General features: G+C 46.2%; 1 protein-coding gene and 1 long non-coding RNA gene across 4 annotated transcripts in view; one reads left to right on the forward strand and one right to left on the reverse strand.

Annotated features, from left to right (window-relative positions):
* LOC115090391 overlaps positions 1–3,350 on the reverse strand; it is a 47,401-nt gene extending 44,051 nt beyond the window's left edge. Inside the window, exons 1-2 of the long non-coding RNA XR_003856391.1 lie at positions 3,095–3,350; positions 2,259–2,976 (exon numbers count right to left, since the gene is read on the reverse strand). This is a non-coding gene — a long non-coding RNA (uncharacterized LOC115090391). The remainder of the gene's footprint in view (positions 1–2,258; positions 2,977–3,094) is intronic.
* A 63-nt stretch (positions 3,351–3,413) lies between these two features.
* RFT1 (RFT1 homolog) overlaps positions 3,414–27,271 on the forward strand; it is a 79,634-nt gene continuing 55,776 nt past the window's right edge. The window contains exons 1-8 of one of the 3 annotated variants that reach the window (XM_029599415.1): positions 3,476–3,602; positions 4,225–4,457; positions 10,012–10,097; positions 10,631–10,747; positions 12,923–13,112; positions 14,111–14,212; positions 21,836–21,970; positions 22,067–22,145. In XM_029599415.1, coding sequence (XP_029455275.1) covers positions 10,024–10,097; positions 10,631–10,747; positions 12,923–13,112; positions 14,111–14,212; positions 21,836–21,970; positions 22,067–22,145 — 697 coding nt within the window. In that variant the 5' untranslated portion in view covers positions 3,476–3,602; positions 4,225–4,457; positions 10,012–10,023. Of the gene's footprint in view, positions 3,603–4,224; positions 4,458–10,011; positions 10,098–10,630; positions 10,748–12,922; positions 13,113–14,110; positions 14,213–21,835; positions 21,971–22,066; positions 22,146–27,271 lie in introns of those variants that run through there. The other 2 variants (XM_029599413.1, XM_029599416.1) reach the window with 2 other exon arrangements.

The following is a 27,271-nucleotide window of genomic DNA, read 5'->3' on the forward strand; positions in this document are numbered from 1 at the left end:
AATTTCTCTGCTTGAAATTCAGGCAGCTATCAAGTTGTTACCGGAGGGTAAATGTCCTGGCCCCAATGGGTTCCCTACTGGTGCTGGGGGGCATTCCCTGGGCACTATGACTGATGCTACGATCACTCTCATTCATAAAAAAGTCACCCCTAGTATGCCTTACTGGCGCTCACAAATACAGGTTATTGCTGATCTGGAACAGCTACGGTACAGTCTTAAGGGTGAGCATGCTAAATTTACCAGTACTTGGGGCCGTATCTTGATTATTTGAATGATACTTAAGCTAATTTGTGGTGCCACTTGGGGTTATTTTTTTATTTCCACTTCTACGATCACTCTCATTCATAAAAAAGTCACCCCCTAGTATGCCTTACTGGCGCTCACAAATACAGGTTATTGCTGATCTGGAACAGCTACGGTACAGTCTTAAGGGTGAGCATGCTAAATTTACCAGTACTTGGGGGCTGTATCTTGATTATTTGAATGATACTTAAGCTAATTTGTGGTGCCACTTGGGGTTATTTTTTTATTTCCACTTCTATTGTTCCTCAATCATTTGCTCCCCTATGTACTCTCTTTTGCCATGTACCTCACTGCAATATGAGTTATTGCTTCTATGTACTTTTCTCTGTTTGTTTGGAAATATATAAATAAAGAGTTATAACAATACAATCTTAGATGAGCAGTCCAGATGTCTTCCATGCATTAAAAAAGGTGGAAGGAAGGCAAAACGATTACCAGCATGGTTAAAAGGTGAGCTGAAAGAGGCTATGTTAGCCAAAAAAATACCTTAAAAAATTGGAAGAAAGATCCATCTGAAGAAAATAGGAAAAAGCATAAACATTGTCAAGTTAAGTGTAAAACACTGATAAGGCAGGATAAGAGAGAATTTGAAATGACGTTGTCTCTAGAGGCAAAAAGTCATAATAAAAGGTTTTTAAAATTAGAGATGTGAATCGGAACCGGAATTGGTTCGGTTCTGGTTCCGATTCAAATCGTGCATTTTTTTTCGTCCGGCTCGATCGTTTTTTTTTTTAATCGGCTGTGCCCGATCCGATAAACAAAAAACCCACCCCGACCCTTTAAAACCACTCCCTTAGCCTCCACCACCCTCCCGACCCCCCCCAAAAACGTTTTAAAATTACCTGGTAGTCCAGCGGGGGCCCCGGGAGCGTTCTCTCACGCTCGGGCTGTCGGCCGATAAACAAAAAACCCACCCAACCCTTTAAAACCGCTCCCTTAGCCTCCACCACCCTCCCGACCCCCCCAAAAACGTTTAAAATTACCTGGTGGTCCAGTGGGCCCCGGGAGCGATCTCTCGCTCTCGGGCCGTCGGCTGCCACTAATAAAAATGGTGCCGATGGCCCTTTGCCCTTACCATGTGACAGGGTAACCATGCCATTGTCACATGGTAGGAGCACTGGATGGCCGGCGCCATTTTTAAAGATGGCGCCGGCCGTCCACTGGATGGTTTTACCCAAGGGAATTCTTGCCTCACAAATTTTTATTTTGAAGGGGTTAATAAACATGTGGATAAAGGTGAACCAGTAGATGTAGTGTATTTGGATTTTCAGAAGGCGTTTGACGAAGTCCCTCATGAAAGGCTTCTAAGAAAACTAAAAAGTCATGAGTTAGGAGGCGATGTCCTTTCGAGGATTACAAACTGGTTAAAAGATAAGAAACAGAGAGTACGATTAAATGGTTAATTTTCTCAGTGGAAAAGGGTAAACAACTGGGCGGCCCCGGACGGGTTGCCATCAGTGCTGGCCTGGTTTCAGTGAATGGCCTTGTTTCTCCAACTGGAACGTTTGGACCAGAACTGAATGCAATTTGATATCCAGCATGATAAGGTTCGTTTTGTGACTGGAAGTCCTGATGCGTTTGGATTAAAGGATAGAAAAATTTATGAGGGTCTGTTAGGCATTTGGGTGCGCTGTTTATAATAGGCAAGCGCAAGTTTACAGTCCAGAGTATGAAGTTTCCTTTCATTATCATTGGAATGAGGTTTTGGACAAAAAGTGGGTAGTGTGATGGACTGGATTAAGTGAAAAGTGGAAAGCCCCTTTGGTAGAAAACTTGGATGAGTGCGTAATGTTACCTTGTCATGATAAAATTGCAGGTAAGGTGGGTAGTGAACTGACTTGAAGTTCACTCACCCGTCAAGTGAGGCCCAACTCTCTCCCAAAGAGATTCCACTATGAACTGGGGCTCATCCAGTCCTTGTTTGCACCCAAGCATGCTAGTCTGGTCAGATTTACCTGTGGTGTTCTCTTTCTTCTTCAGCTCCTGCCCTACCAGGGAAACCAGTGCCTTGTTTGGCCTGTTGTCTCACTCCAGCAGGAAATCAGTACCTTAGGCCTGTTGTCCTGGAAGCCCAGTCCACAGCTCCTGCTGCTGGTCTCATCAAGAGAAGGAAAACCACTGGGAACTGCCCTCCAGTGCTTGCTCCTTGGCATTGGAACTCAGGCCCAATTGAGTAGATTCCCATGGAAGGGGAAGGAGAGTCAATTCTCAGTACAACTCTTCTTCTTCAGTGAATGGCAACATCTGAGCTCCTCGAGAAACGAAAACACCTGCTTGCCCTGCAGGGAAGAGCCAGGCTCATATTAAGACACAGACAATCGCTGAGGGCACCACGTTTTGAAGGCACCAAATATCCAATCCAAAGAGAAACTCCTGCTTACTTTAGGGCCGTGCGCTAGCACAGCTACAAAGGGCACTATGATTATGGGCACCTTAAATGCAATCCTGCGAGGAGCAGCAAATGAATCAGGAGTTCACGGAGTGGGAAATCGGAGGTGGGGGAGTTGGGAGAGGTATGGTGGAAAGCAGTAGGTGGCAGAAAAACAAATCCATCCCTGTTTCTGCCGGCTGTAATGGTAGCTTCATCTCTGTCTCTCAGTCAATCCTGACCTGTTTCCGGCCCAGCAAAATTCTGATTTTGAAGTGGATTTTCTGTTCAAATTACTGAAAGCTCTGCAAGAAATAAGCACAAATGTAGTAGCTAAGGAGAAAGGTTTGGGAAAATAAAACGCACTTTAAAAAAAAAAAAAGTTTTCGACGCTTTTTTTTTTTTTCTAAGCCTCTAACAGACCTGTTACTCGTGGCATAATTTAATTTGCAGGGACGAGGTGGCACCGCGGCTTCAGTGGGAGAGTTTGAATCCTTACTTGCTAACGCCCTCAAATTTTGCGATGACATAAGGGTTACTTTTGGGTAAAATGTGCATTGCCGAAACCCCGCCTCATCCATTCATTTAGTTTTTTAACCAAACCTTTAACTGCTCCTTGCTTCTGTCTGAAGAGGTGGATAAACCCAACTACAACGTAAAAACAGAAAATAACCGCACCCCCCCCCCCCGCGCGCTTGCTGACGTCATTAGAGTGCGCAGACGTGTCTGTCAGTTCCCGGCTTGGAATGATGACGTAGTCACAGTAGCCGGTAGAGGTTGAGGCGCGCTGCGCCGGCAGCAGCGGTCGGTTGGAGCTCGCCACGTTCCTCTGACACTTCCGGGCCGGGAGTGGAGGAAGGAAGGAAGGATGGAGTCCCACGATGTGCTGGCGGACACGGCTCAGCTCGCGTCCTATAACATGGGGCTGCAGGTGGGTGCCTTTTGGACTATTAAAGTGGGGCTGGTGGCCGCTCGCCGAGTTCTGGGTGTCATGGAGCCGAGTCCAGTGTCAGCCCTGCGGTTACAAAAGCGTGGTGAGAGCTGCCCGCTGCCACACAGGCTTTGGAGAGGTCCTCGGGACCTGGAGCCATGCGACCTTCTATGACGGTAGTGCGCCTTGTATGTCCTCCTCCTCCTCCTCCCTCGCTTCAGATTTTCAGGCTGACCCTAATGAATAGGCTTGAAATATTCATGCTTAGCACAGTTTTGCTCTTGCATAATCTTTGCAGATATATCTCATGGCTTATTTGCTATGAATGTCATGTAAACCAGCTTGCTAAGGGAGGGTGGAGGCAAGGACACGTTAAGCACCACTGCTGGAAGGAGAGGAGAGGAGGTGCTGTTGACAGATACTTGTCATAGTTGTGCTTGATTATCAGTTATTTGCTTGGTCAGATTGTTAGGCTTGTATACTTTCTAAAGAAAATCCCAAAGCTACTCTTTCTCCTTGTATTAATTCCTTGAGGACTGTGCGTACTAACGTTTTATCCTGTTTAATTCCTCATTATGAGCAGTAGAGCTCAAAATGCATGAACTTCATTTTTTTATTGAAGGCTGAAAGCGGCGTCACTCTGACATACCTGGTTCTCACCAACCCTTTAGAACAAAAAAGTCCTTGAAATCCCCATGATGCTGTTCATGCTTTAAGAAGCATGCTTTTATTGCCGGTATATATTGGTCTTGGAGAAAATTTGAATCTCTGGACTCTGATCCAATATGGAAGACCAACAACAAAGATGTTGTGCATGAGCTTTCAAGACTTCACAGGTCCCTTCAGAAGAGATATGTAAGTCTCAGAATCTCCTGTGCTACATAATCTGTCTGGTAGGTCTAATACATAATAAAGTAATAGCTCAGGAGTGAGCACACTTTTAAAGCTGTATTTTCCATCCATGAGATGTAATACACTGACTTCCTGACTTGGCGTCAAAGACTCTCATCAACAAATCAACTCTTGAACTGATTGCCAGAGAGGCAGACACACCACACCCTGACAGGTACAGAAAGGCAAGACAGTACTTAAGACACAGAGAGACACACAAAGACCCAAACACCCCATGCACCTGAAGAGACAGAGAGACCAAGAGAGAGACACAACACACCCAAACAAATACAAGGAGATAGACACCACAACAGATGTACAGATATAATCTTTTTAACTGGCTGACTTTCTCTCACTCTCTTTCTTCAGCCTGACTGGCTTGCTGGACTTACTTGCATGGTTGGTAGGCTGGGTGTCTGTCTCTTTCTCCCCTCCCCTGGTGGTGCAGACAGTGAATCCTCAGTCCAGTTCCCCACCCCATTTGTTCTCTGTATACCTTGTCTTCTTCCCAAGTATCTACCTCAGTCTGCATACCAGTATAGCATCTAAACTGGCAGTGTGAGGAGCTTCAAAGCTGTGGATTGGCACTTTCTGCCTGCTCACAATGCAGGAGATCAGCAGGCAGGAAATGCTGGTCTGTGAGCTTCAAAGCTGCTTGCAGTGATGGCACAGATATTGTGAGGCTCCAGTTTCTCTTTTCCTGGGTCAGGTGAGCAACTGTGCATGCATGGCACCTTACAGGGAATGTTTAACTGAACAGCACTGCAGTTTTTTTTCCCCCAGGATTGTTCACTATCCCACCCCCACTTGTGCACCCCTCTGATAGCTACTAATTGCAGTCCAAAGCGTTGAATATAATAATCTTTATTTTCATAGTTTTTCTAGTTTCTTTTTTTTTTTTTTTTTTAATGGATCTTGACCCAACAGTCCGGCAGGACTGGTAGGAATTTAGTATTTATTCAAAAGATTTTCTATACCACCTCCCCACACCAAAAATAGCACTTAAAATAGTGTACAATAATACTATCAAAGTACATGCATTTTGAAAACAATATAGCATGGTAATAAGCCCGAAATGATGCCATTTTACTGCAGGTCAGATAAAAATTGATGCCAGATGATAAACTGTAGTAAAAAAAAAAATTGGGTTCCTTTAGGAAGGACCTGTTATTCATGTTAGGGCAGCTATAGTATATACATAGTAGATAGCTATATTTAGTAGTCACAGAAATGGCCTTACATAAGTAAGCTTGTAATTTTTTCATATGTAAATAACTTAAGCACTTCAGTGCATCAGCATCAAAAACATAATTTAGTAGTATTATTGTTTGATGCAAAGAGTGGCAGTTTGGAAATTTACCCTCTGTGGTCAGAATGCCTTTGGATTCTGTGTATTCCATGGAGTGCACCTTTCCAATCTTGTTAATTCTCTTTATTCCTAAAACCAAGCACAATTATCTAAGCAATGTAGAAAGCACATGATTTTTTTTTTTTAGCAACAAACATAATGAAGTCTAATTTATGTAATAGAGACTAGAAATATTTGAAACTCCAAAAGGTTTGGGTGGCAGCTTTTAATCTGTGAAGCAATTTTGTTATGCATGTAAGTATGCACACATTTTGATATTCTTTTGCATATATATATATATAATTTTTTTTTTTTTTTGCTTGGTGCATAATTCCTCAGAATGGAATTGATGTGCCTTGATTCTAAACTATAAACTGCTTTGGGTTTCTTTTTTTCAGGGAAGAAAGGCTGTATATAAGCCTAAAATAAAGAGGTCCTCTGTTTTACACTCATATACACAGCCTCCCTTTGTCATGGACATAAATAAACAGCACCATTTACTATATCTTATTTTTTAAAATATTATTGTTTAAAATTTACCCCTTTATAAATTAAAATCATTTTGTCCATATGAAAGACAGGCAGACAATTTTTCTAAAGCAGGGTTTCTCAACCTTTTCACATCCAAGGCATACCTACATTAACAAAAATGGCACATCAACCTCCATGGAGCAGGCAGTGTGGTTATGAAAGGGACTCATATGGCCAAAAGAAAAATCCCACCAGTCTGTCTTCCAGATTTTAAAACAAAAGGAAATGGGGGCAGAAACACGTATGAACCCATCATGATGGAGTGCTCCCTCTGTAAGTGCAGGGTTAGGGAAAGGTTGGTGTGGTGTTTGCAGTCGGCTCAGTTAGTTACCTTGGCTGCCTCATGTGGCTGCCAGAACTCCTTCACTGCTCCTCTTCCCAATTCTCATTCAGTGCTCAGTACATGCTTTGCCCATCTCAATCAATCTGGGGAAAGGACTCAGATGAAGAGGCTGAACATGGGGAACAGGAGAAGAAGCTGGATGTAATGTGGGGACCACACTGCAGGGCTCATACTGTAGCTAGGAAGAAGAGGCATGCATGATTGCACAGATTCTCAGGAGCTCCTACACATTTAAACATCACTGCTGGTGTCTCTTGTTGCTGAGCAGAGCCCAGATGCAGGCTTGGATCTGAGCATCAGGCAGTGGTGACTTTTCTGTGGCATCCCTGATCAGATCTGAAGGCAAACTGGTTAAACACTGTTCTAAAGTGTGTATAATATATCGCTATCATATAACTAAGGAGAGAGAAAAATTGCTACTGAGAGAAAAACTATCTTTATTGTTTTATAAATATTTGATATTCCACTTTTTGCCAAGTTTGGTCTTAAAGAAGATTACAAAAATTAAGACTTAGACTGGTATAACATGGTTAAATGTTCTTAACACACTGAGTGCCATTGTATGGCATAAGGACCAAGTGTGGGAAAAACTTTAATATTCCTTAGCCGACTGGGGAAAGGCCTGGTTAAATAGCCATGCCTTGGCTTTTTTCTGGAAAGTGAGGTAGTTTGGGTCCTGGCGGATGAGTAAATGAACTTTGTTCCAGATCTTGGGAGCATAGCAGCCGAAAGCTCTTACAGGCCAATGCTATATGGCAGGGGTGGGCAATTCCGGTCCTCGAGGGCCGCAAACCAGTCAGGTTTTCAGGATACCCCTAATGAATATGCATAATGGAGATTTGCATACAGCTGAGGCAGAGTGCATACAAATCTCTTTTATGCATATTCATTAGGGATATCCTGAAAACCTGACTGGTTTGTGGCCCTCGAGGACCGGAATTGCCCACCCCTGCTATATGGTGTGCTCGGCCGAGCGCACGGCTTTACAGGCACTTGGATGTGTGTCCAAAACCCTTTGTACAATAAGGGGATTAGCGCATCCAAACCAGCACGTAATTAATAGCGCTTATCTCACGTAAATTCATGTTGATGAGGCTAGTAACTATTATCCCTCCGACGCAAATAAAAGATAAATATGTGCGCCCGATTACACATTTTTACTTTCGGAAAGTAACGTCTGCCCCAGAGCAGGCATCAATGCTTGAGGAGCCTCAAACGTAAAAAGAAAAAGCAGAAAATACTGCTTTTCTTAACTTCCTCTGACTTAATATTGTGGTGATATTAAGTCAGAGGAACTGAAAAAAGGAAAACTGGGAAAAAAAAAATGTCGCCGACCGGTCAGGTTAGGAAAACGGACACTCAATTAACCAGTGTCCATTTTCCTAACCCATGGCTGTGCATAGGTTAGGAAAACGGATGCTCGTAAGAAATTAGAAATTGCCATGCTGGGTCAGACCAAGCATCTGTTTTCCTAACCCACTGACAACCATCTCTCCTGGGCGCCTGATGCTGAGGAGGCGCTAGGGATGCACAGTTTTCCCTAGCACCTCCTTTTTTATCGTGGCAGCCCATTTAAATATTAAATCAGGCGCCTAGGAGAGGTGGAACGGCACGGGTTAAGAGAGTGGGTGCTAAATCATAAGTGCCCATTTAATCATGTCGGTATTGCATCAGCCTGTTAGTCTTCTGCAGTTCAATTCGGCAGAAGTCGGGGGTGAGGAGGAAAGAAGGGCCTTTTGTGAGGATTGGAGCTCTCTAGCCAGGGTATAAAAGGCAAGGAGATGGATGAAATACCCCTGGTCTGTTTGTTCATACATTTGAAGAATTCCAGGCTGCTGAAGGGATGGCGAAGCTTTCTAAGTTCTAGTGCCATCCATCTGAAATTGTCAGGGTTTTTAGGTGCTGATGGCAGTGGAACTTTTTTGGGTGTTGGATCCTGAGTGCCACATAGAACTGGCCTCCATTTCACAAACACATCTGACATGGTCACCAATGCATATACATAGCAAACCAATCTCTCTCTCTCACATACAGAAACTCTTAGCATTTCTAACACACACAAATACAAAGAACTTAACAATTTTCTCTTTCTAACAGAGACACACAAAGTCTCACACTGCCACACAGTCTCCCTATATCTCTCGTACACACAAACACAGCCTCTCGTACAACACACAGCCTCCCTCTTTTACATAGAAATAGCCTCTATCTCTCAAATAGATAAACCCATATGCAAATCCACCCACACATGCAATGCCTGCTTTTCTATTGTCCACAAATACATATGCACAAAAATTCAATCTCACTCACACCAACGTTCAAAAAAGAAATTTAATTCACAACCTAACCCAGACATACCACCTGCCTATTTAACACACGCACTAAAAGCCTCTTTTTCCTCACTCCTTCATAAGCAGAATCTCACCAATCTATCACCTACATGCAAAAAAAAAAATTGTCAGTCTCACTCAGACACAAACAAATTCTCCCATCTCTCACACAAACTCAGACAGCAATGCTCTCGCTCACATGCACACATAGAGCCCCAGTGAGAGTGGGGATTGTGATCAGCAGTATTTGATTTTATTTCTGATTACTTTTAATGTATTTTTGTCCTTCAGAGCTCGTTCTATCCATATTGTGATATAGCTTCTTGTTATTGGCTACTTTTATGCATGTATTATTGTAACCTACCCCAAACATTAGAGGGTGCAAGATAAAAATACATTACACACAAATAAATATTCTATTATTTATTGTTTTGTTGATTACATTCCAGGGCATTATGCAAAGTATTACGCCAACAGGGACACACTCTCGCAGAGTATTTTGTCACCTGAGGAAAGTAGTTATTTAAACTGAGAATTAAGTAGTTTTGGCTAAACGTATGTATTTTTATGTAACCATAAATTGCTGTTCACAGTTGAGTATTGTAGCCCAGTTCACTTTCTGTTACAGAGTGGAATACGGATGGTGGGACTTGCATGCAAATTAACTGCTGCCTTTTCATTTCTGCTTCTTGCACAGGTTTTTGCTAAAGTTTTTAACCAATGTTTGATGTTGAATTTGTTTTATCTTTGTGGCTCCGTTCATCATGCTTTGTGGCACTTTTTTCTGGTTTTAACTAGTGCTCATGTTTTTCTGTGTACTGCTTTATGAGAAAGGTGGTTAATAAATTTGGAAAAAAAATAAAAATCACAGCTAAGGCTTTCTCTTAGAAGTTGTATTTTGTGCTTTACTTGTTTTAATTTTCTGCTTTTGTGTTTTGTTTTCTTTTTGTTGTTTTTTATCCCCAGGTGTTATTCAGAATGCTTACTTTTGGCTTAAATGCATTCACTCTTCGTTATGTTTCCAAGGAAATTATTGGCATTGTCAACGTCAGGTAAAAGCAGTGAACATGGTTTCTTTTTTCTTTTCTCTGAATCGCTTTCCTTTTGAGAGCTCCAGACTCTCTTCTCGCCGGACATGAAGGGCTTGGAAAGGCAGCCAGAAACTCCAAACAGCTGTGTGCACAGCTCCGTTCATCATGCCTGTCGGGCATGCAGGGTAGTGAAAATCTCAGCCTGCTTCATGATTCCCATCACTTCAGGGGACAGAATGAACAGCGCTGATTACATTTTCTGGCTCGCGAGCGCTAATGACACTGGAGCCACCTGCATGACAAGGAACTGTGCTCTGGACACTTTCTGGGATTCCTCGGGTCCTACTGAAATCACACATTTATCTTCTGAAAGTCAGCAATGGCTTAAGTGAAATAGCTTTGTGGGCTTAAGTTCCTAGTGGACAGATGATCACATTCTTAAAACTGTCATTCCAGTTGACAGCCTCAGAAGGAAGGCTCCCATGGCCATGCTTTCTTTCCACTTGTTTGAAGTAAAGTTGCTGCAGCAGTTAATTGTACTCCTTATCTTTCAGGCTAACACTGCTCTATTCCACAGTCGTTTTCTTAGCACGAGAAGCATTTCGACGGGCTTGTCTTAGCGGTAATGCAAAGAAGAACTGGACCCAGACGGTGAATCTGCTCTGGCTGTGGTAAGGATGGTTTCCTGGAAATAGAAGCTTTGGCACTATCCTTCCTTCTGGGTGCGAGGCAGATTGTTGTTGAATGGCAGCAAGGGGAATTGGGTCAGAGACATGACTGGTTCCTTCACTTGCTAGACCTCGAGCAGAAGAAAAGCCCTTGAAAACTCCTGGAAGCTTTAAAATGAATCGCTGAAAACACTGGCTCAGATTGCAGCCAGTAAAATTTGCTGCAACCACTTCTTTTTTTTTTTGTAATTAAATTTTTATTATGGTCAAATGCAAGATACAAAAGATTTGTGCACATAGGCACCTGAAACATCAGGAAAGGCAAACATTCAAATGGTCAACCATAATTATCCATTTTGAGTATTCCCACCCCCTCCCCACCCTCCCTAGAATTGACCCCCCCTCCCTCCCCCATAGGTAGCTAGTGATAAGCAAAAGAACAATGGTAGGATGGTAAAGATACATACATTAACAAATGATATAATAGAGATACTAGCCCGGCAACTCCCGCGATTCAATGCGAAAGAGCACACAAGGGACGCCTCAACTGTCCCCAGCTGCGCCACATTGTAACTTCCAATTAGAGTAGCCCGACCACACATCCCGAAACCTAGGAAGCTGTTTTCGTAATCTGGCCGTGATCTCCGACATAGTATACATATGGCTTAGTTTAACTTGTACTTCAGCCAGGGACGGGATATATACCAGCTTCCAATTCCTGGCAATTTCAAGTCTAGTAGCCGTACATACATACATGATTAGGCGATTGGAACCCACTTTGCCCGGGATCAAGTCAGTGCCCAGTAAGGCATGCTGTGGGAGAAGCCTCATGGTTACCCCACATAGTTGCTGAATCCAAAATTCAATGGCCTGCCACAGGGGTATGAGTAACGGACATTCCCACCACATATGGAGAAAACTGCCCACCTGTTGGCAACCCCTCCAACATTTATCCGGTAAATGGGGCAGCATGCGGTGTAAACGTTGCGGGTAATAATGCCATCTATGCAATAACTTCAGAGAGTTTTCAATTAAGGAAGAGGAAATGAGCCCCTTACCCATGCTTCTGAAAATCTGTTCCCACTCATGTTGTGTGAAAGTCACCTGAAGGTCATGTTCCCAGGCCAACATGCCCGGTGATTTCTCAAACACCCCTATCCCCAACATGGAATACAGCACAGACAACATTTTAACTGTGAAATCTGCCTTCAAACACAATTTCTCAAAGTCAGATTGCGTCTGTAAACGGATCCCACTAAGCAAGGAGGCCTGTGCAAAATGGCGGAGTTGCAAATATAGAAAAATGTCAGATTCCGCCAGGTCATATCTCTTTTGTAAATCTACAAAAGAAAGGAGCCCTCCAGACCCCAGAAGGTGGGCCCATGTACTTATCCCTCTCTGTTTCCAGCCTAGGAAAGCCGCATTCTCAAAGCCAGGTGAAAAGTCAGTATTAGAATAAAGAAACGTAGACTGATGGTATTCGCTATTCCCCACAAGTAAATGTTTACTGTAGCCCAATGTTTGAGAGCGAGCAGCATAGTCGGCGGTAGGAGCCCCTCAACATGGATACGCCATGTCCGCTTGGGTTGCCACAACAGACTACTTAAAGGAGTTTCCCCAGCTAATTGCTGACTAAATAAAAGCCAGGGCTTCGGGTTGGTCCGTTTGTGCCAATCTACAAGCGTTTTAAAACGCGCCGCTAAAAAATAGCGACCTAAGTTGGGAACTCCCAGACCCCCTTGCACCCGAGACTTATAGAGGGTGCGCCTGGCAATCCTGCTGCAACCACTTCTGAACCAATCATGTTTAGATAAGATTGAGAAGTGTAATTGTGAATGTTTGTTTGTACTTCTCTATCGTGCATTCTACAGGTTTTTTGGTCATTGCAGTAAAGGTTCTAAGGCTGGGAGCCAAGCACTAGGGCTCCTTTTTGGAGCCTTGCATCATAGACTCTTAATTCTGCCACCAGATATTACCCTTAATGTTGCGCATGATTCTCCCCCTGCCCCCTGCTGGGGCTGTGAATGCTGCCTCTGCAGCATCCCCAGAAGACCTGATCCAGGAATCAATCCAGCATTACACTGAAGCACTGACTTTAATGACTTTGTAACTGGTCATGAAACAAGGCCTTAATGAGGATTTTTTTTTTTCCTTTTGTCTTGTGCCTTTCTCTTGTAGTGTGCCGCTGGGTGTGCTGTGGGCCTTGTTATTGGGTTGGGTCTGGTTGCACATGCTTGAAGTCCCGGATCCTGTTCTGGTTCCACACTACAGGAGTGGAGTGATGCTCTTTGGTCTCTCCGCAGTGGTGGAACTCGTGGCTGAACCATTCTGGGTTTTGGCCCAAGCACATTTGTTTGTAAGGCTAAAGGTGAGCAAGTCATAAAGGGATGTAGCAAAGTGTAAGTGGATTGGATTTTGAATGAGAGTTTTAATCATAAAAACACGTTGCCCGGTCAATACTGTAACCACAGGCTAGAGAAAGCAGTAGAACCTAGTGAGGCTACAGTACAGGTCTTCTCTACTCTGGATAATAAAAATGCCTCGGTGTTTTTCTCTGGATATGGTTTGTTCATGCCAGTCTAAGAGTAAAATGCCAAAACTGCTTATATAGATAGCTTGCCAAATTTGCTCTTATAAACATAGCTTAATTAGTCTCAGAAAGCACTCTGATATATGCGATCCTTTTGGAATTACACAGTCCTGAAGAAGTCCTATACAAATATAACAAATGCCCATACTCATCTCATTACATTGGTTGCCGCTTATCTATCGTATACAGTACAAAACTGCATGCATTATTCATAATATAGTCTATGGCTCAAATATAGAATGGTTGAACACAATGATACGTCTACACGTCCCACAGAGAAACCTACGGTCAGCTAATAAAGGTCTACTAACGGTACCAACAATCAAATCGGCAAACTTAGTCAAGTTCATGAACGAGCAATCTCTATAGCAGGCCCAAAACTATGGAACACTCTGCCTGAAGAAAAAAGATTACAAGCTGATATTAAAAAATTTAAAGCAGAACTTAAAACCTGGTTATTTAAATGTGCTTACACAGAACCACAATCACAGGGAAATTCAGTTTAACATAGCACATTGTCACTTTGTATGTTACTATTTTATTCCCTTTTACTTTATTAATTTTAATATTTAATTTTAAGTTCACTTGATGTTTTTACGATGCTTCATTTATTTACTATTCTACTGTTATCTGTTTTAGGAATTGATTATTATTAATATTATTATTGTATTTTCATGTCTTAATTTATTGTTCACCATTATGGTTTTACTGATATGACGGTATTAAAATAAACAACCTTAAACCTTATTGAAAATGTTGTGTTTATATTTTCCCAGGTGTTGGCAGAAAGTCTTTCCATAATTTGCAAATGCTTCTTGACAGTAACTTTGGTTGTCATATATCCTCACTGGGGTCTTCTCATCTTTTCTGTATCTCAGGTAAGCACTGTATGGCTGTGTATGTCTTGCTGATGTAATTTTGTCCTTTACTGGAGTAGGACGACATGTAAATGGAAAATGTAATATAATGTAATGTTTGTTTTGTTATTATATGGTCTCGTTGTTTATTGATCTCATTTTACATAGGATAACTAAGTTCTCCCACCACATTCAAACTAAGATTGTATTCAAAGGGATTACAAATTCCCACCCATTGGACCACCCTTGACTTATCTAAGCTTTTAGTCAGTTAAAACTTAGCTGGATAAGTTAGGGGTGGGCCAAGGGTGGAGCAGAATTTAGCTGGTTCCCTGTACATACCAGGATCAGTCCAGGTCATGGGTTGTCTCCCCCTTCCAGCAGATGGAGTCAGAGCAAAAGCTAGGAAGGCGGACCCTTATTAGTAAGAGCGCCCTCTGTGTCCCCTCAGTATTCCTCTGACTCCAGCAGATGCGGGTCTCACCTACGGTTCCCCAGTCAGCTTAAAAGGGATAGTTGTTTAGTTTATAGCTTTCTATTCTATTTCGTTGGATGGATCTGGTTCTTTAAAAAAAAAAAAAAAGGATAATAAAAAGAAGTTTCGGAGAGCTTGCCTCTGGCACTTGGGTCTGAGCTTGCAGGCAGGACTCTTGTCAGGGACTGGCCTCTCTCTTTATCTCTTTCTCTATCTCCTGTTGCCTGTCTCCATTTTGGGGTAAGTGTAGTTTTAATTTTTCAGCTTCTTCTCTTCTGCTGCCTGGGGTGTAAGCTGGTGGTCCAGCCTCTCCCCCATTTTGCCGACCCGCTGCCTGAGAGGCCATTCTTCCTCAGCAGCAGCCTTCTTTGGTCAGAGACGCGACATTCCTCTGACAGAGAGGAAAAAAAAAACCAAAGATGGAGAGCTTTTGGTCGCATACCTGCTCTCCGGGGTCGAGCGTTGGTTTGAGAAGCAGCGTGGTTTCTCAGCTGCAGGCAGCCTTCGGAGGTGTTCCCTGCTCTTGCCTCCATGCCGCACGCTGCGCGATACTCCGCGTGCGGAGAGCTGACCTCCTGGATGTCTCGGGAGGGTCTTTGTGCCGGGTGCTTCCTCGGTGGGGAGGGCACCTCGAGGCCGGAGGGGCGCACTGTTTCGCACGCTAAATCACGCCGGGGTGTTGAAGGGCCGGCCCCATTCCCATCCGATGCGGGAACGGTGGCCATCGTGGATTTCTACGATGATGCCTCTTTGCATTCTAGCGCTGATCCGGCCCTCGCACAGGCTCCCTCACCCCTGGTTCTTACCCTGGTGGACTTGCCAGATGTGGACCTGCCTCAGGGGGATCCTCCTGCTCTGTCCCCTCCTCCCCCCGGGCCATTTTCTACGGACTTCATTTTGTTGATGCACAGTGCCTATCTGGCTCGGCTGAGCCAGCAACAGCAGCAGCAGGATCTGGCTTTGCCCTCTCCCCCACTGAAAGTCCCTCGGGTTGAGGAGTCCCAAGGGGGGCTGAGTGTCTCTCCCTGGTCGGCTGTGGCCCCCTCAAGCTCTCGGGTGCAGGTGGTCTCGCAGCCCCCTCTACCGGCTCCCCCTCCTCCTCAGGACCCCTTTGTGGACCCGGATCTGGATGACACAGCTCCGCAGGTAGAGGGCGATGATCCCAGGGTTCTTCGGCTTTTTCAACGTGATGAATTGGACCATCTTATTCCACACGTCCTGGAGGAATTGGATGCCGACCCTCCACTGGAGTCTCCAGAACCCACTACCACTTCCAAGAAGGGGGATCCGGTTCTGGCAGGGCTCCGTCTGCCTGCTAAGACTTTTCCATTCCACCCTAGCCTCCTACGATTATTAACTAAAGAATGGGAAACCCCCGAGGCATCCCTGAGGGTAGGCAGGGCCATGGACAAGCTGTACCCACTCCCGGAGCAGTACCTGGAGCTCCTCAAGGTTCCTCAAGTGGATTCCGTGGTGATGGCTGTCACGAAGAGGACTACCATCCCAGTCACGGAGGTGCCGCCTTGTGAGATTTGCAAGACCGCAAACTCGAGGTTTATTTAAAACAGGTTTTTGAAGTATCCGCTTTGGGTGTCTGAGTGGCGGTCTGTAGCTCTTTGATGCAACGGGCAGGGTTAAGGTGGGTCCAGCAACTGCTTAGTACCCATGACCTTCCCTTGGCGGAGGCACAGCAAGCGGAGCGCCTGGAGGCAGTTATCTCATATGGGGCGGATGCCTTATACGATCTTCTCCGGGTGTTAGCGCAGTCCATGTTGTCCATGGTCTCGGTGAGGCGTCTTCTTTGGCTACGTAACTGGTCCGCGGATTCTTCATCTAAGGCTCAGCTGGGTTCTCTTCCTTTCAAAGGGAAATTACTGTTTGGGGATGAACTGGACCAGCTGATTAAGTCGCTGGGCGACAATAAGGTGCATAAGCTGCTGGAAGACCGTCCTCGCAGTTCAAGGGCTTCAGTTCCTCGCGCACCCGTTTCCAGGGACAGCGACGTTTCCGACAGTCTAGATCTCCGGCTCACAAGTGTACTTCTTCAAGATCGCAGTCTTGGTCTCAGTCCTTTCGCGGGCGGCGGCCCGTTCGCGATACCTTTGCACAAGGAGCAGCCTCTAAATCCTCCCAATAAGATGTTGTCAGTCCACTCTTCGACTCCCAGAATAGGGGGACGCCTCTCCCTCTTCCTCGAGGAGTGGGCCGAGATCACCTCGGACCGTTGGGTCTTGGATATTCTACAACACGGTTACGCTTTAGAATTTGCTCGGCCTCTTCGGGATTGGTTTGTCTTCTCTCCATGCGATCCATCCAGAAAGCAGGAGGCTGTCCGCCAGACCCTTGATCGCCTCCGTGCCCTCGGGGCCATCATTCCAGTGCCTCTAGCGGAATACGGGCGCGGCCACTATTCCATCTACTTTGTGGTGCCCAAAAAGGAGGGGTCCTTCCGGCCAATCTTGGACCTCAAGATAGTCAACAAGGCTCTCCGGATTCCTCACTTCCGGATGGAGTCCCTGCGGTCGGTGATAGCTGCAGAACGCCGCGGAGAGTTCCTTGCTTCATTGGACTTGACGGAGGCTTACCTTCATATTCCCATCCGGAAGGGCCATCAGCGCTTTCTGCGGTTCAAGATCTTGGGGCAGCATTACCAATTCCAGCCCTGCCCTTTGGCCTTGCGACAGCGCCTCGAGCCTTCACCAAGATTATGGTGGTTGTAGCAGCAGCTCTGCGGAAGGAAGTAATCTTGGTCCACCCTTATCTCAACGACTGGCTCATCCGGGCGAAGTCCTGCGACCTATGTCAGCAAGCGATCGACTGGGTTCTGCATCTCCTTCAGTCGCTGGGCTGGGTGGTAAATTTTGCCAAGAGTCAGCTCACCCCGTCGCAGTCTCTCGACTTCTTGGGGGTGCACTTCGATACCGCTGTGGGCAAGGTCTCTCTCCGAGTGGCGCGAGTGCTGGCTTTTCAGTCGCAGGTACGACGTTTTCGGATTCTTCTGCCCCCCCACCGCCTGGGATTATCTGCAGCTTCTGGGTACCATGGCCTCCACGATAGATGTGGTGCCGTGGGCTCTGGCACATATGCGGCATTTAAAAAGAGCCTTGCTTTCCCGCTGGAAGCCGATCTCCCGGGAATTTCAGGCTCCGCTGCTGATTCCCCCGTTAGCGCCAGTCTCTCGTGGTGGCTCATTCTGGATCACCTGCTGCAGGGAGTGGACTCTGAAATCCCACAATGGATAGTTATCACTAAGGATGCCAGTCTCGCAGGCTGGGGAGCAGTGTGTGGACGGCTCTCGGCACAGGGCCAATGGACGTCGGATCAAACAGCCTGGCCTATCAACCGTCTGGAGACGAGAGCTGTCCGTCTAGCGCTCAAGCGTTTTCTCCCACAGATCCAGGGCCGAGCGGTTCGCATACTCTCGGACAATGCCACAACGGTGGCTTATATCAACCGTCAGGGAGGGACCAGAAGTCATCATGTGTTGCAGGAAAGAGTCTCCTTGCAAGCCATTGGGTATCCAGGCCCCTAACTTATTTTACCAAGAGAAAGTGTTCGTCTCAAGGAGTAATGAGTCCATAAAGCCCTTTGCCAGTTCCACGGAGTCAAAGTTATGAATTTTGTCAGCGTGCCAGATCCTTAGGCGTGCCGGGAACATCAGGGCAAATTTTATGCCGCGATTCTGTAGAGTGGAACAAATAGGGGAGAATCCCCGTCTTGCCTCAGATACCGAGGAGGAGAAATCCTAAAATATTCGGATATGGTGAGTCTGATAAAGGAGTTCTGACCGAGACCGTGAAGCCCTCCAAATCTCTCCTTATGTGCTGAATTAAGGATTTTGGCTATAACAAGCCTGGGGTGCTGCAAATTCAGGGATCCCCCCCCCCCCCCCAGTCGGTGTGCTCGCTCCACCACAAGTTTACCCTGCAGTGCGGTAACCCTATGACTTCTGGGAGCCAGGACTCACGTAGAGAGCACAGACAGCGCTCCTCTATGTGCTCAGGAAAACCCAAGAGTCGCAAATTGTCCCGGCGAGCCCTGTTCTCCAAATCCTCCACTTTGGCCTGGAGGGTCTGCAGGGTTGAATCGCGGGCCGCCATCTTGGGGAGGTTCACATTCGCGGCATCCTCAAGTGCTGATAGCCTCGTTTCCACCACCTCTAACTGCGGGGGCAAGGTGGCAAGAGAGTCCCTAACATCCCCTAACTGTGCAGTTATTATAGCCCACTTTTCGTCTAATGCCTCCCTGACGGCTTCTTTAATGTGGGCAAGGGTAAGCGACATCGGGGGCGGAGAGGACTCACTTTCGGATGCGGTCACCATTTTGGATTCTGGGACTCGCGCCATTTCTTTGTCCTTTTTTCCACTCTTAGTCGGTGTTGGCAGCGTCGTTCTGCTCCGAACCCTGACCGTGCACATATGCTGTTCCCCGCTGTGGTGTCCGGTTCGGGAGATGGGGTGTTTTTGCGGTCAGATTTCACGCGATGTGCAAGGCGGGTCGGGAGCTAGGAAGTGATGCGACTTCCCAGCTACCACATCACGTCACCTCCTCTAATTCTCTTATTTTAATGTCCTGATTTTTATCTTGTTTGTTAAATTCTTATTTTCTTTTATGTATGTAACTCAAACATGTAAACCGTTTTGATCACCCTCGGATGAAACAACGGTATATAAATCATTTTAAATAAATAAATAAAGTTAGCCAGATATCCTGTGGCTGAATATGGACCTCCAAGATATCAGATAGTCCATACTGCTAATGACTGTTGAAAATGGCCACATGTCTCTTTGGTGAGTATCACCAGCAGACAGCACTGTAGTGACTACTTATGGTAAAAAGTGAATCAACATAAAAAGGAAAAAGAAAATCCTTTCTCTCAAAACAATAGTGGCATCAACCTCATTAAACACAGCATTAAAGAACCTTCGTAATGTACAGCTCCGATTCACCTTTATTGCATTTATCATGTGATGGGGCAAGGTCCAAGGGATCGGACCTAGGCCCCATGGTTAAGGTCCAGTCTCCAAACCTTGCCCCTGTCATGTGATGGGGCAAGGTCAGGTCAACGCCATTTTGAAAAATGGTGTTGACAGGCCCTGAACTAGGGAGCGTTCCAGGCCCCCACAAAATCCCAATGATTTCTTTTTGAGGTACGGGGGCCTTGGAGGGTGGCAATCTGGCTGCCTACCTAGACCACCAGACTACTTTTTTGGGGTTGGGGGTGGGTAACCACTAGACCCCAGGGATTTTACTTTATTTGGATGGGAGAGGGGAGGGATGGGGTGAAGGGGTGTCATATGGGTAAGGTGCCATTTTTTCACATTCAGGGGAGGGAAGGGAGCAGGCTGTCACTGTCACCGTGCAGTTTGAATCAATTCGTTTGGATGGGTGGGCCAGTGCCATCTCAGAAAGGCAGGCAGGTTTTACCATTGGCCCCCAGGATCGTTTGTAGCTTTTGGGGGGATTATGTTTTGGGGTCTCAGGCCCTTTCATTTTCCCATGGGACCATTGGGAATGCTCACTTGTTATTTTAGCTCCCTCAAATGTGCTAAAATAACAAGGCTTACTTTTTCTAAGTCAGCTGCTTTATTTTATTAACATAGGATTGCCTATGCATAAGCTGCTTTGCATGCATTTGGAAATTTTATGCATGCAAATATATGAAAAGCATATTTCTATGGGGGTAGGTAATCTTGTGTTATATCATATCATGATGTGATATCACACGATAAACAGCATTTAACGTACGTTACATGCTGTTTAACTTGCGATGTCGGCTTATTGCGGCTTAGTAGATCTAGCTCCAAGTTACTTACTTGTGAGTGAATGAGGACCCAATGGTGTACATCACAGGATACTAAGAGTTCAAGATTTTCAGACTCCACCCCTGGCAATTCTGTCCTTGTCCTTGAAGATGGGGGGAGGTTCCAAGGGATTGGAGGAGAGTGGTTGTAGTCCCTCTGCAGAAAAGGAGACAAGTCAGAAGTGGGCAAAAAAACAACGCTAAAGAAAAGGTTAGTATAGCACCTTGAAAGAAGTGGGTTACTGGGCAACAGACAATATGGTTTCGGAAAAGGAAGAGTCTGTCGGACAAACTTGATTGAACTTTTTAATGATGGAACAAAAGAGGTGGCTGAGGGAGGTGCAGTAGACATTGCCTGTCTGGTTGTTAGTAAGGTTTTTGACATTATTGTACATTGAAGACTGTTAAGCATGCTGGACAGCATGGGAATAGGCTAGAAAGTTGTAAATTGGGTGAGGAAAAAGTCAAGTGGCAGGACACAGTGTTGGAAAAGGAGTCCAGTCTGGTGCAGCACCTCAGAGCTCATTACCAGGACTTTTATCCAATATCTTTATTAGTAAGCTTGCTGAGGAACTTAAGGGAAAATATGCTTGTCTGCAGAAGACAGAAACTTAGACTAGACATACCAGAAGGGATGAAAAAATGTTTTTGAAAAAAAAACTGGAAGGAATGCTCAAGGGTTTGGAAAATGAACTTCAGTGCTAAGTAGTTGGAGTCAGGATGCTGGGCTTGATGGACCCTTGATCTGACTCAGTATGGTAATTTCTTATAAGCCATATATTTTTAGAATGCAAAAGTTCATTAGCCACATATCAGTTAGAAGGACAAGAAATGGAACTTGAAAACAAGAAAGAGGTCTGGGGGTAGTCTTCTTAGATGACCTCCGGGTAGCCATTCAATATAATAAAACAATCAAAAAAACTGAATGTATACTTCGTTGCATAAATAAAGGCATCAGCAGGGAAAAGATAATGTTGCCTTAGTATAGGTCATGAGTTAGAAACTCCCCCCACCTTGAGTACTGTCTTTTGCTTTCTTAAGGACGTTGAGAAGGTGGAAGTGGTTCAGACAAGGGCTGGTAAAATACAAGGCCTGCAACACAAAGAGAGGCTTAAAGCACTTAACATGTATCCACTGGGGAAACAATCAAATATCCGGCAGGATTCAGTAAAGTCGAGAAGGTGACATTTTCCTTAGGAAAGCAAATTGAAGGAGAAGAGTTCATGATATGAAGTTGCAGAGTGGAAGTTTGAGAGGAAACATGAGCAAATACTACTTTACTGAGAGGGTGATAGTTGCCTGGGATAGCCACTAGCAGAGGTAGTAACAACCAAAATGTGAAAGAATTTACATTTTTTGTTTGCAGCTTCTATATACGAGTCTTCTGGTGCTCTGCTATGTTATATATTTTCTGAACTTTCTTGGTTCGCCTGAAGCGGTGAGAAAATCATTTCCTGTCTGCAGAGTGACGGAACTGCTACCTCATGTTGTGAAAGACCAGGTAAGTAAATAAAAGAGCAAATCTTTCCCTCTGCTTTGTATAGTAATAATTGCTGGACTACCGCCCTGCTGACAAGAACACTTGATGTCGTTTCAGGCTTTGCTTAACTGGAAACAGGCCAAATTGACCTGGAGTTTCTTTAAACAGTCATTCCTGAAGCAGATCTTGACGGAGGGTGAGTAGGGGCAACATATTCTGTGTGCCCAAGGTCAGGTCTTAGCATTACTCTGCACTCTCATCAATTTACATCAGATATTCAAGAAACTATTGGGGTAAATTTGCACGGAGTGACATAAACAGCAGTGGCACAACAGCAGCCGGTTTGCAAAAAGGCTGGTGTGACCTGCATGAAAGGACTGTGGTTAAAACCCAAACCTCAGTGAGCATGGGAAGCCAGATATATATATATTTTTAACCATGATATCACTAACCTTGGTAACTGGAGGATCTTGCAGAACTTGGTAATGAGAAGGGAAGGGGAGCCTGGGTGTTAGCTTGGGTATTTGAACATAAGAACTTGCCACACTGGGTCAGACCAAGGGCAATTCAAGCCCAGCATTCTGTATACAACAGTGGCCCATCCAAGTCACAAGTACCTGGCAAGTACCCAAACAATATATACATCCCAAGCTACTATTCATTATTGATTAATAGTTTATAGACTTCTTCTCTAGGAACTTATCCAAAGCTTTTTTAAACCCAGTTACACTAACTGCTGTAACCACATTGTCTATGCAGTGAATTCCAAAGCTTAACTATGCATTGAGTGAAAACAAATTTTCTCCAATTTGTTTTAAATGAGCTACTTACTAACTTCATGGAGTGCCCCTAGTCCTTCTATTGTCTGAGAGAGTAAATAACCTGTTCAAGTTCTTTCATGATTTTGAAGACCTCCTTCGTATCCCCCCTCAGCCATCTCTTCTCCAAGCTGAATAGCCAAAACCTCTTTAGCCTTTCTTCATAGGGGAGCCGTGATCTTTATTTCATATAGGAACACCGGTATATAAAAATCTAAAAATAAATAAATAAATAAATAAATATCATTTTGATCGTCCTTCTCTGTACTTTCTCCAGTGCAACTATATCTTTTTTGAGATGCGGTGACAAGAACTGCACACATAATTCAAGGTGCAGTTTCACTATGGAGCGATTAGAGAGGCATTATGACACGATTTATTCGCCATTCCCTTCCTAATAATTCCTAACATTCTGTTTGCTTTTTTGACTGCCACAGCACACTGAGCTGACAATTTCAATATATTATCCATTATGATGCCTAGATTTCCTTCATGGGTGGTAACTCCTAATATGGAACTTAAAATCATGTAACTTTAGCAAGGGTTCCCTGTACGTACCAGGATCAGTCCAGAGATGTGGGTTGTGTATCCCTACCAGCAGATGGAGTCAGAGAGCAAAACCTTGGGCACTGCCATATATACTATAGTGCCACCTGCAGTCCCTCAGTATTTCTCTGACTCCAGCAGTTGGTAGAGGTGCACAACAGCAGTCTTAGTTTTTTTCAGTGTAGTTAGCATTTTTGGTTTTATTTTTTCTTCCTTTTCCTCGTTGCTTCCTGAGGTGTTAGGCACCTTCGCGGGCCATCCCTCAGTGGAAGCCGGGCGTCCGGGGGGTTGGACACCCCTGACTGAGTTTCGGCTGCTTTGGCTCGGGGGTCACAGACTAGGGGCTCCTAGTTCTCCTACCCTGAAGCTGCTCCATCCATCCCTGCTTGAGCTGGCTCCTTAAAGTTTGTTTAAAAAAAAAAAAAAAAAAAAAATCAGTGTTTCAGTGAGGCGTCTTTCTCTGAGGTAAGGAGTCGGCTGGGACAACCAGGCGGGGTTGGAGCTTCGTTTCTTCCACTCCCGGGGCTCCGGGAGGTTGAGTAAGACAGAGGATAAGCCTGCCGTGTCCGGACTGCGTTTTAAGAACATAAGAACATGCCATACTGGGTCAGACCAAGGGTCCATCAAGCCCAGCATCCTGTTTCCAACAGTGGCCAATCCAGGCCATAAGAACCTGGCAAGTACCCAAAGACTAAGTCTATTCCATGTTACCGTTGCTAGTAATAGCAGTGGCTATTTCCTAAGTCAACTTAATTAATAGCAGGTAATGGCCTTCTCCTCCAAGATCTTATCCAATCCTTTTTTAAACACAGCTATACTAACTGCACTAACCACATCCTCTGGCAACAAATTCCAGAGTTTAATTGTGCATTGAGTAAAAAAGAACTTCCTCCGATTAGTTTTAAATGTGCCACATGCTAACTTCATGGAGTGCCCCCTAGTCTTTCTATTATCCGAAAGAGTGCTGTGGCAGTCAGCACCATCGGGTGCGACAGCGCGGTTGCTGCGTTGGGGCCTTTTCGTCGGCTCTGTTAGTGTTTTCCCGCGCTGCTGACAGCGCGTGTGGCGCACCTGACTAGGCCTCTGCTCCGATCGCGGTTTCTTGTGGCCGCGTGGCTGCGCGGACCGGCATGGCGCCACGAACTAAATCAGCTGCTTGCAGCAAGTGTGGTGCTCACGGGCAGGAATTAAACGCGGCATCCCTCTGCCCCAATTGCTCCTCCGAGTTAGCAGGTTCTCTCGACTCGATTCTCCCCCCCCCCCCCAGGGGGGCGAATCTCACCGTGGTTTGCAGGGAGGACTCCCCTCCCGTTTTGGGCCCTATGGGTGAGGACCCAGTTTTGGGGCCTGGGGATCTGGCGTCACTGGAACCCCCGGAGGGGGGGACCATCCCGGTGGGTTTTTTCCCCGGAATTTGTACTCATTATGCATCAGGCTTTCCTAGCCAGCAGGCAGGCAGTAGCAAAGAGACCTGGGCAGGTGGAGGGTTCCACTGAACTGCCCCGGAAGCAGGGCAGGGCTGTAGACGCTACTCGTCCCACAGAGCGCCCCCGTCAGGTAGAGGACCTTAGCAGGGGGTTCTCAGGACCCAGACCTTGTTACAGGATCGGCTCCTACAGTCACGACGCCCAAACCGGATCTGGATCCAAATCCGGATCTGGGGGACACGGACCCTGACGACACGGATGGGGACGACTTCCCGTTGGTGGAAGGGGATGATCCCAGTGTGGTTGGTCTCTTTAAACCGGATGAGCTCCGTCCTCTGATTCCCCAGGTGTTGGACGTCCTGGGCCTTAAGGTTACCCAGGAGGAATCCGATAGTGAAGGGGTTAATCCAGTCCTCGATGGAATATGGGGACCGACAACGGCGTTTCCTCTACCAAAAAAGGTCCGCAAGCTCGTGAACTGGGAGTGGGATACTCCTAATGCGGGTTTGAAGGTTGGTAGGGCAATGGCAAAGCTCTATCCTCTGTCATCAGAGGTGTTGGATCTCCTGAAGATTCCTAAGGTGGACGCTGCCGTCTCGGCGGTCACAAAGAAGACCACGATACCCGTCGTGGGCTCTGCTGCGTTGAAGAATATGCAATACCATAAACTGGAGATTCAGTTAAAGAGGGTCTTTGAGGTGGTTGCCTTGGGGCTTCGGGCAGCAGTCTGCGCTAGTTTTATGCAGAGGACTTGCCTGTGCTGGGTTCAAGAGGCAAGCTCGAACGCCGGCAGTGGCGGTGATGGACCGCTCAGTTGGCCCGGTTGGAAACTGGCATCGCATATGGGGCGGATGCGCTGTACGATCTCATTCGGACCTTGGCTCGGTCCATGGTGTCCGTGGTGGCAGCTCGTCGGCTCCTCTGGTTACGGAATTGGGCGGCGGACTTGTCTTCCAAATCTCAGCTTTGTAATCTTCCCTTCAAGGGCAAGTTCCTTTTCGGGAAGGAACTGGATCAGCTGGTTAAATTACTTGGGGAATCCAAGGGTAATCGATTGCCGGAGGATAGACGGTCTTCTAAGAAGGTTTTTCCCACTAGGGCTCGATTTCAAGATGCTCACTGGTTTCGTTCTACCAGATATTCCACTCCTTCTGGTTCTAAGCCGACGCAGGGTCGCCAGCAGTCCTCTCACGGTGGCCATTGCTCCGGTAGGGACTCTGGACACCTCATTGTCTGCACTAGTAAGCCTACCCAATGAAGCCACAAGCACCCATTCCGTCGTCGAAGCTGTCGGAGGCAGATTGTCCAGCTTTTACACAGAATGGGCAAGAATTACCTTGGACCGATGGGTCTTGGAGGTCATCAGAGACGGTTACGCCCTGGAGTTCAAGCGGCCGGTTCGGGAGGTGTTCGTGGGATCCCACGTGGCCTCTCGCAGCAGATGCTAGGCAGTGCGGGATACCCTTCAACGCCTCCTCGAGCTCAGGGCCATGGTCCCGATCCCACTGGAACAGCAGGGGCGAGGACGGTATTCGGTTTACTTTGTGGTCCCCAAAAAGGAGGGTACATTGCATCCAATCCTCGATCTTCAGAAGGTCAACTGTTGTCTCAGGGTCCCTCGTTTTCGTATGGAAACCCAGAGGACAGTAATGGCAGCAGTGCGAAAAGGGGAGTTTCTGGCATCCCTGGACCTCACGGAGGCGTATCTGCATATTCCAATCCGTATGCATCACCAGAGGTTTTTGCATTTCATGGTTTTGGGTCAGCACTTCCAGTTTCGAGCCCTTCCATTTCGTCTCGCCAAAGCGCCCCACACTTTCACCAAGGTGATGGTGGTGGTGGCCACCTTTCTTCGCAAGGAAGGAATCTTGGTTCACCCGTATCTGGACGACTGGTTGATTAGAGCCAAGTCCCGAGAGGATTGCGAACGATCAGTGCGGACGGTGCTGTTCACCTTGCAGTCGCTCGGGTGGGTCATCAACTTGCAGAAGAGTCATCTGGAACCCACTCAGCAACTGGTGTATTTGGGAGCACTCTTCGATACCTTTCTTGGCAAGGTGTTCCTGGCGGAGGATCGTGTAACGAAGTTGCAGGGTCAGATCCAAGCACTGATGTTGATGGAGAATCCCACTGTGTGGCACCATCGACAGGTCCTGGGATCCATGGCTTCCACCTTGGCCTTGGTCCCCTGGGCGTTCGCGCATTTACGTCCCTTGCAATGTGCGCTGTTGTCATGATGGCAGTCTGTGTCGGAGCAATTCCATATCCCTCTGGAGCTTCTTCCCCGAGTCCAGGGCCAGTCTGTCGTGGTGGCTGTCGCGCACCAATCTGGGCCGGGGGGTGGATTTGGACAATCAGGATTGGATGATAATCTCCACTAATGGCCAGCCTGACTGGATGGGGGGTGGTATGTGCAAACAGATCAGCTCAAGGGCTTTGGCCCCCTTTGGAGGGATCCTGGTCCATCAATTGGCTCGAGACCAGAGCGGTTCGCCTGGCCCTCCAAGCCTTTCTACCCTGGATCCAGGGCC

This window comes from Rhinatrema bivittatum, chromosome 4 (assembly GCF_901001135.1).
Source record: "Rhinatrema bivittatum chromosome 4, aRhiBiv1.1, whole genome shotgun sequence".
NCBI lineage: Eukaryota > Metazoa > Chordata > Amphibia > Gymnophiona > Rhinatrematidae > Rhinatrema > Rhinatrema bivittatum.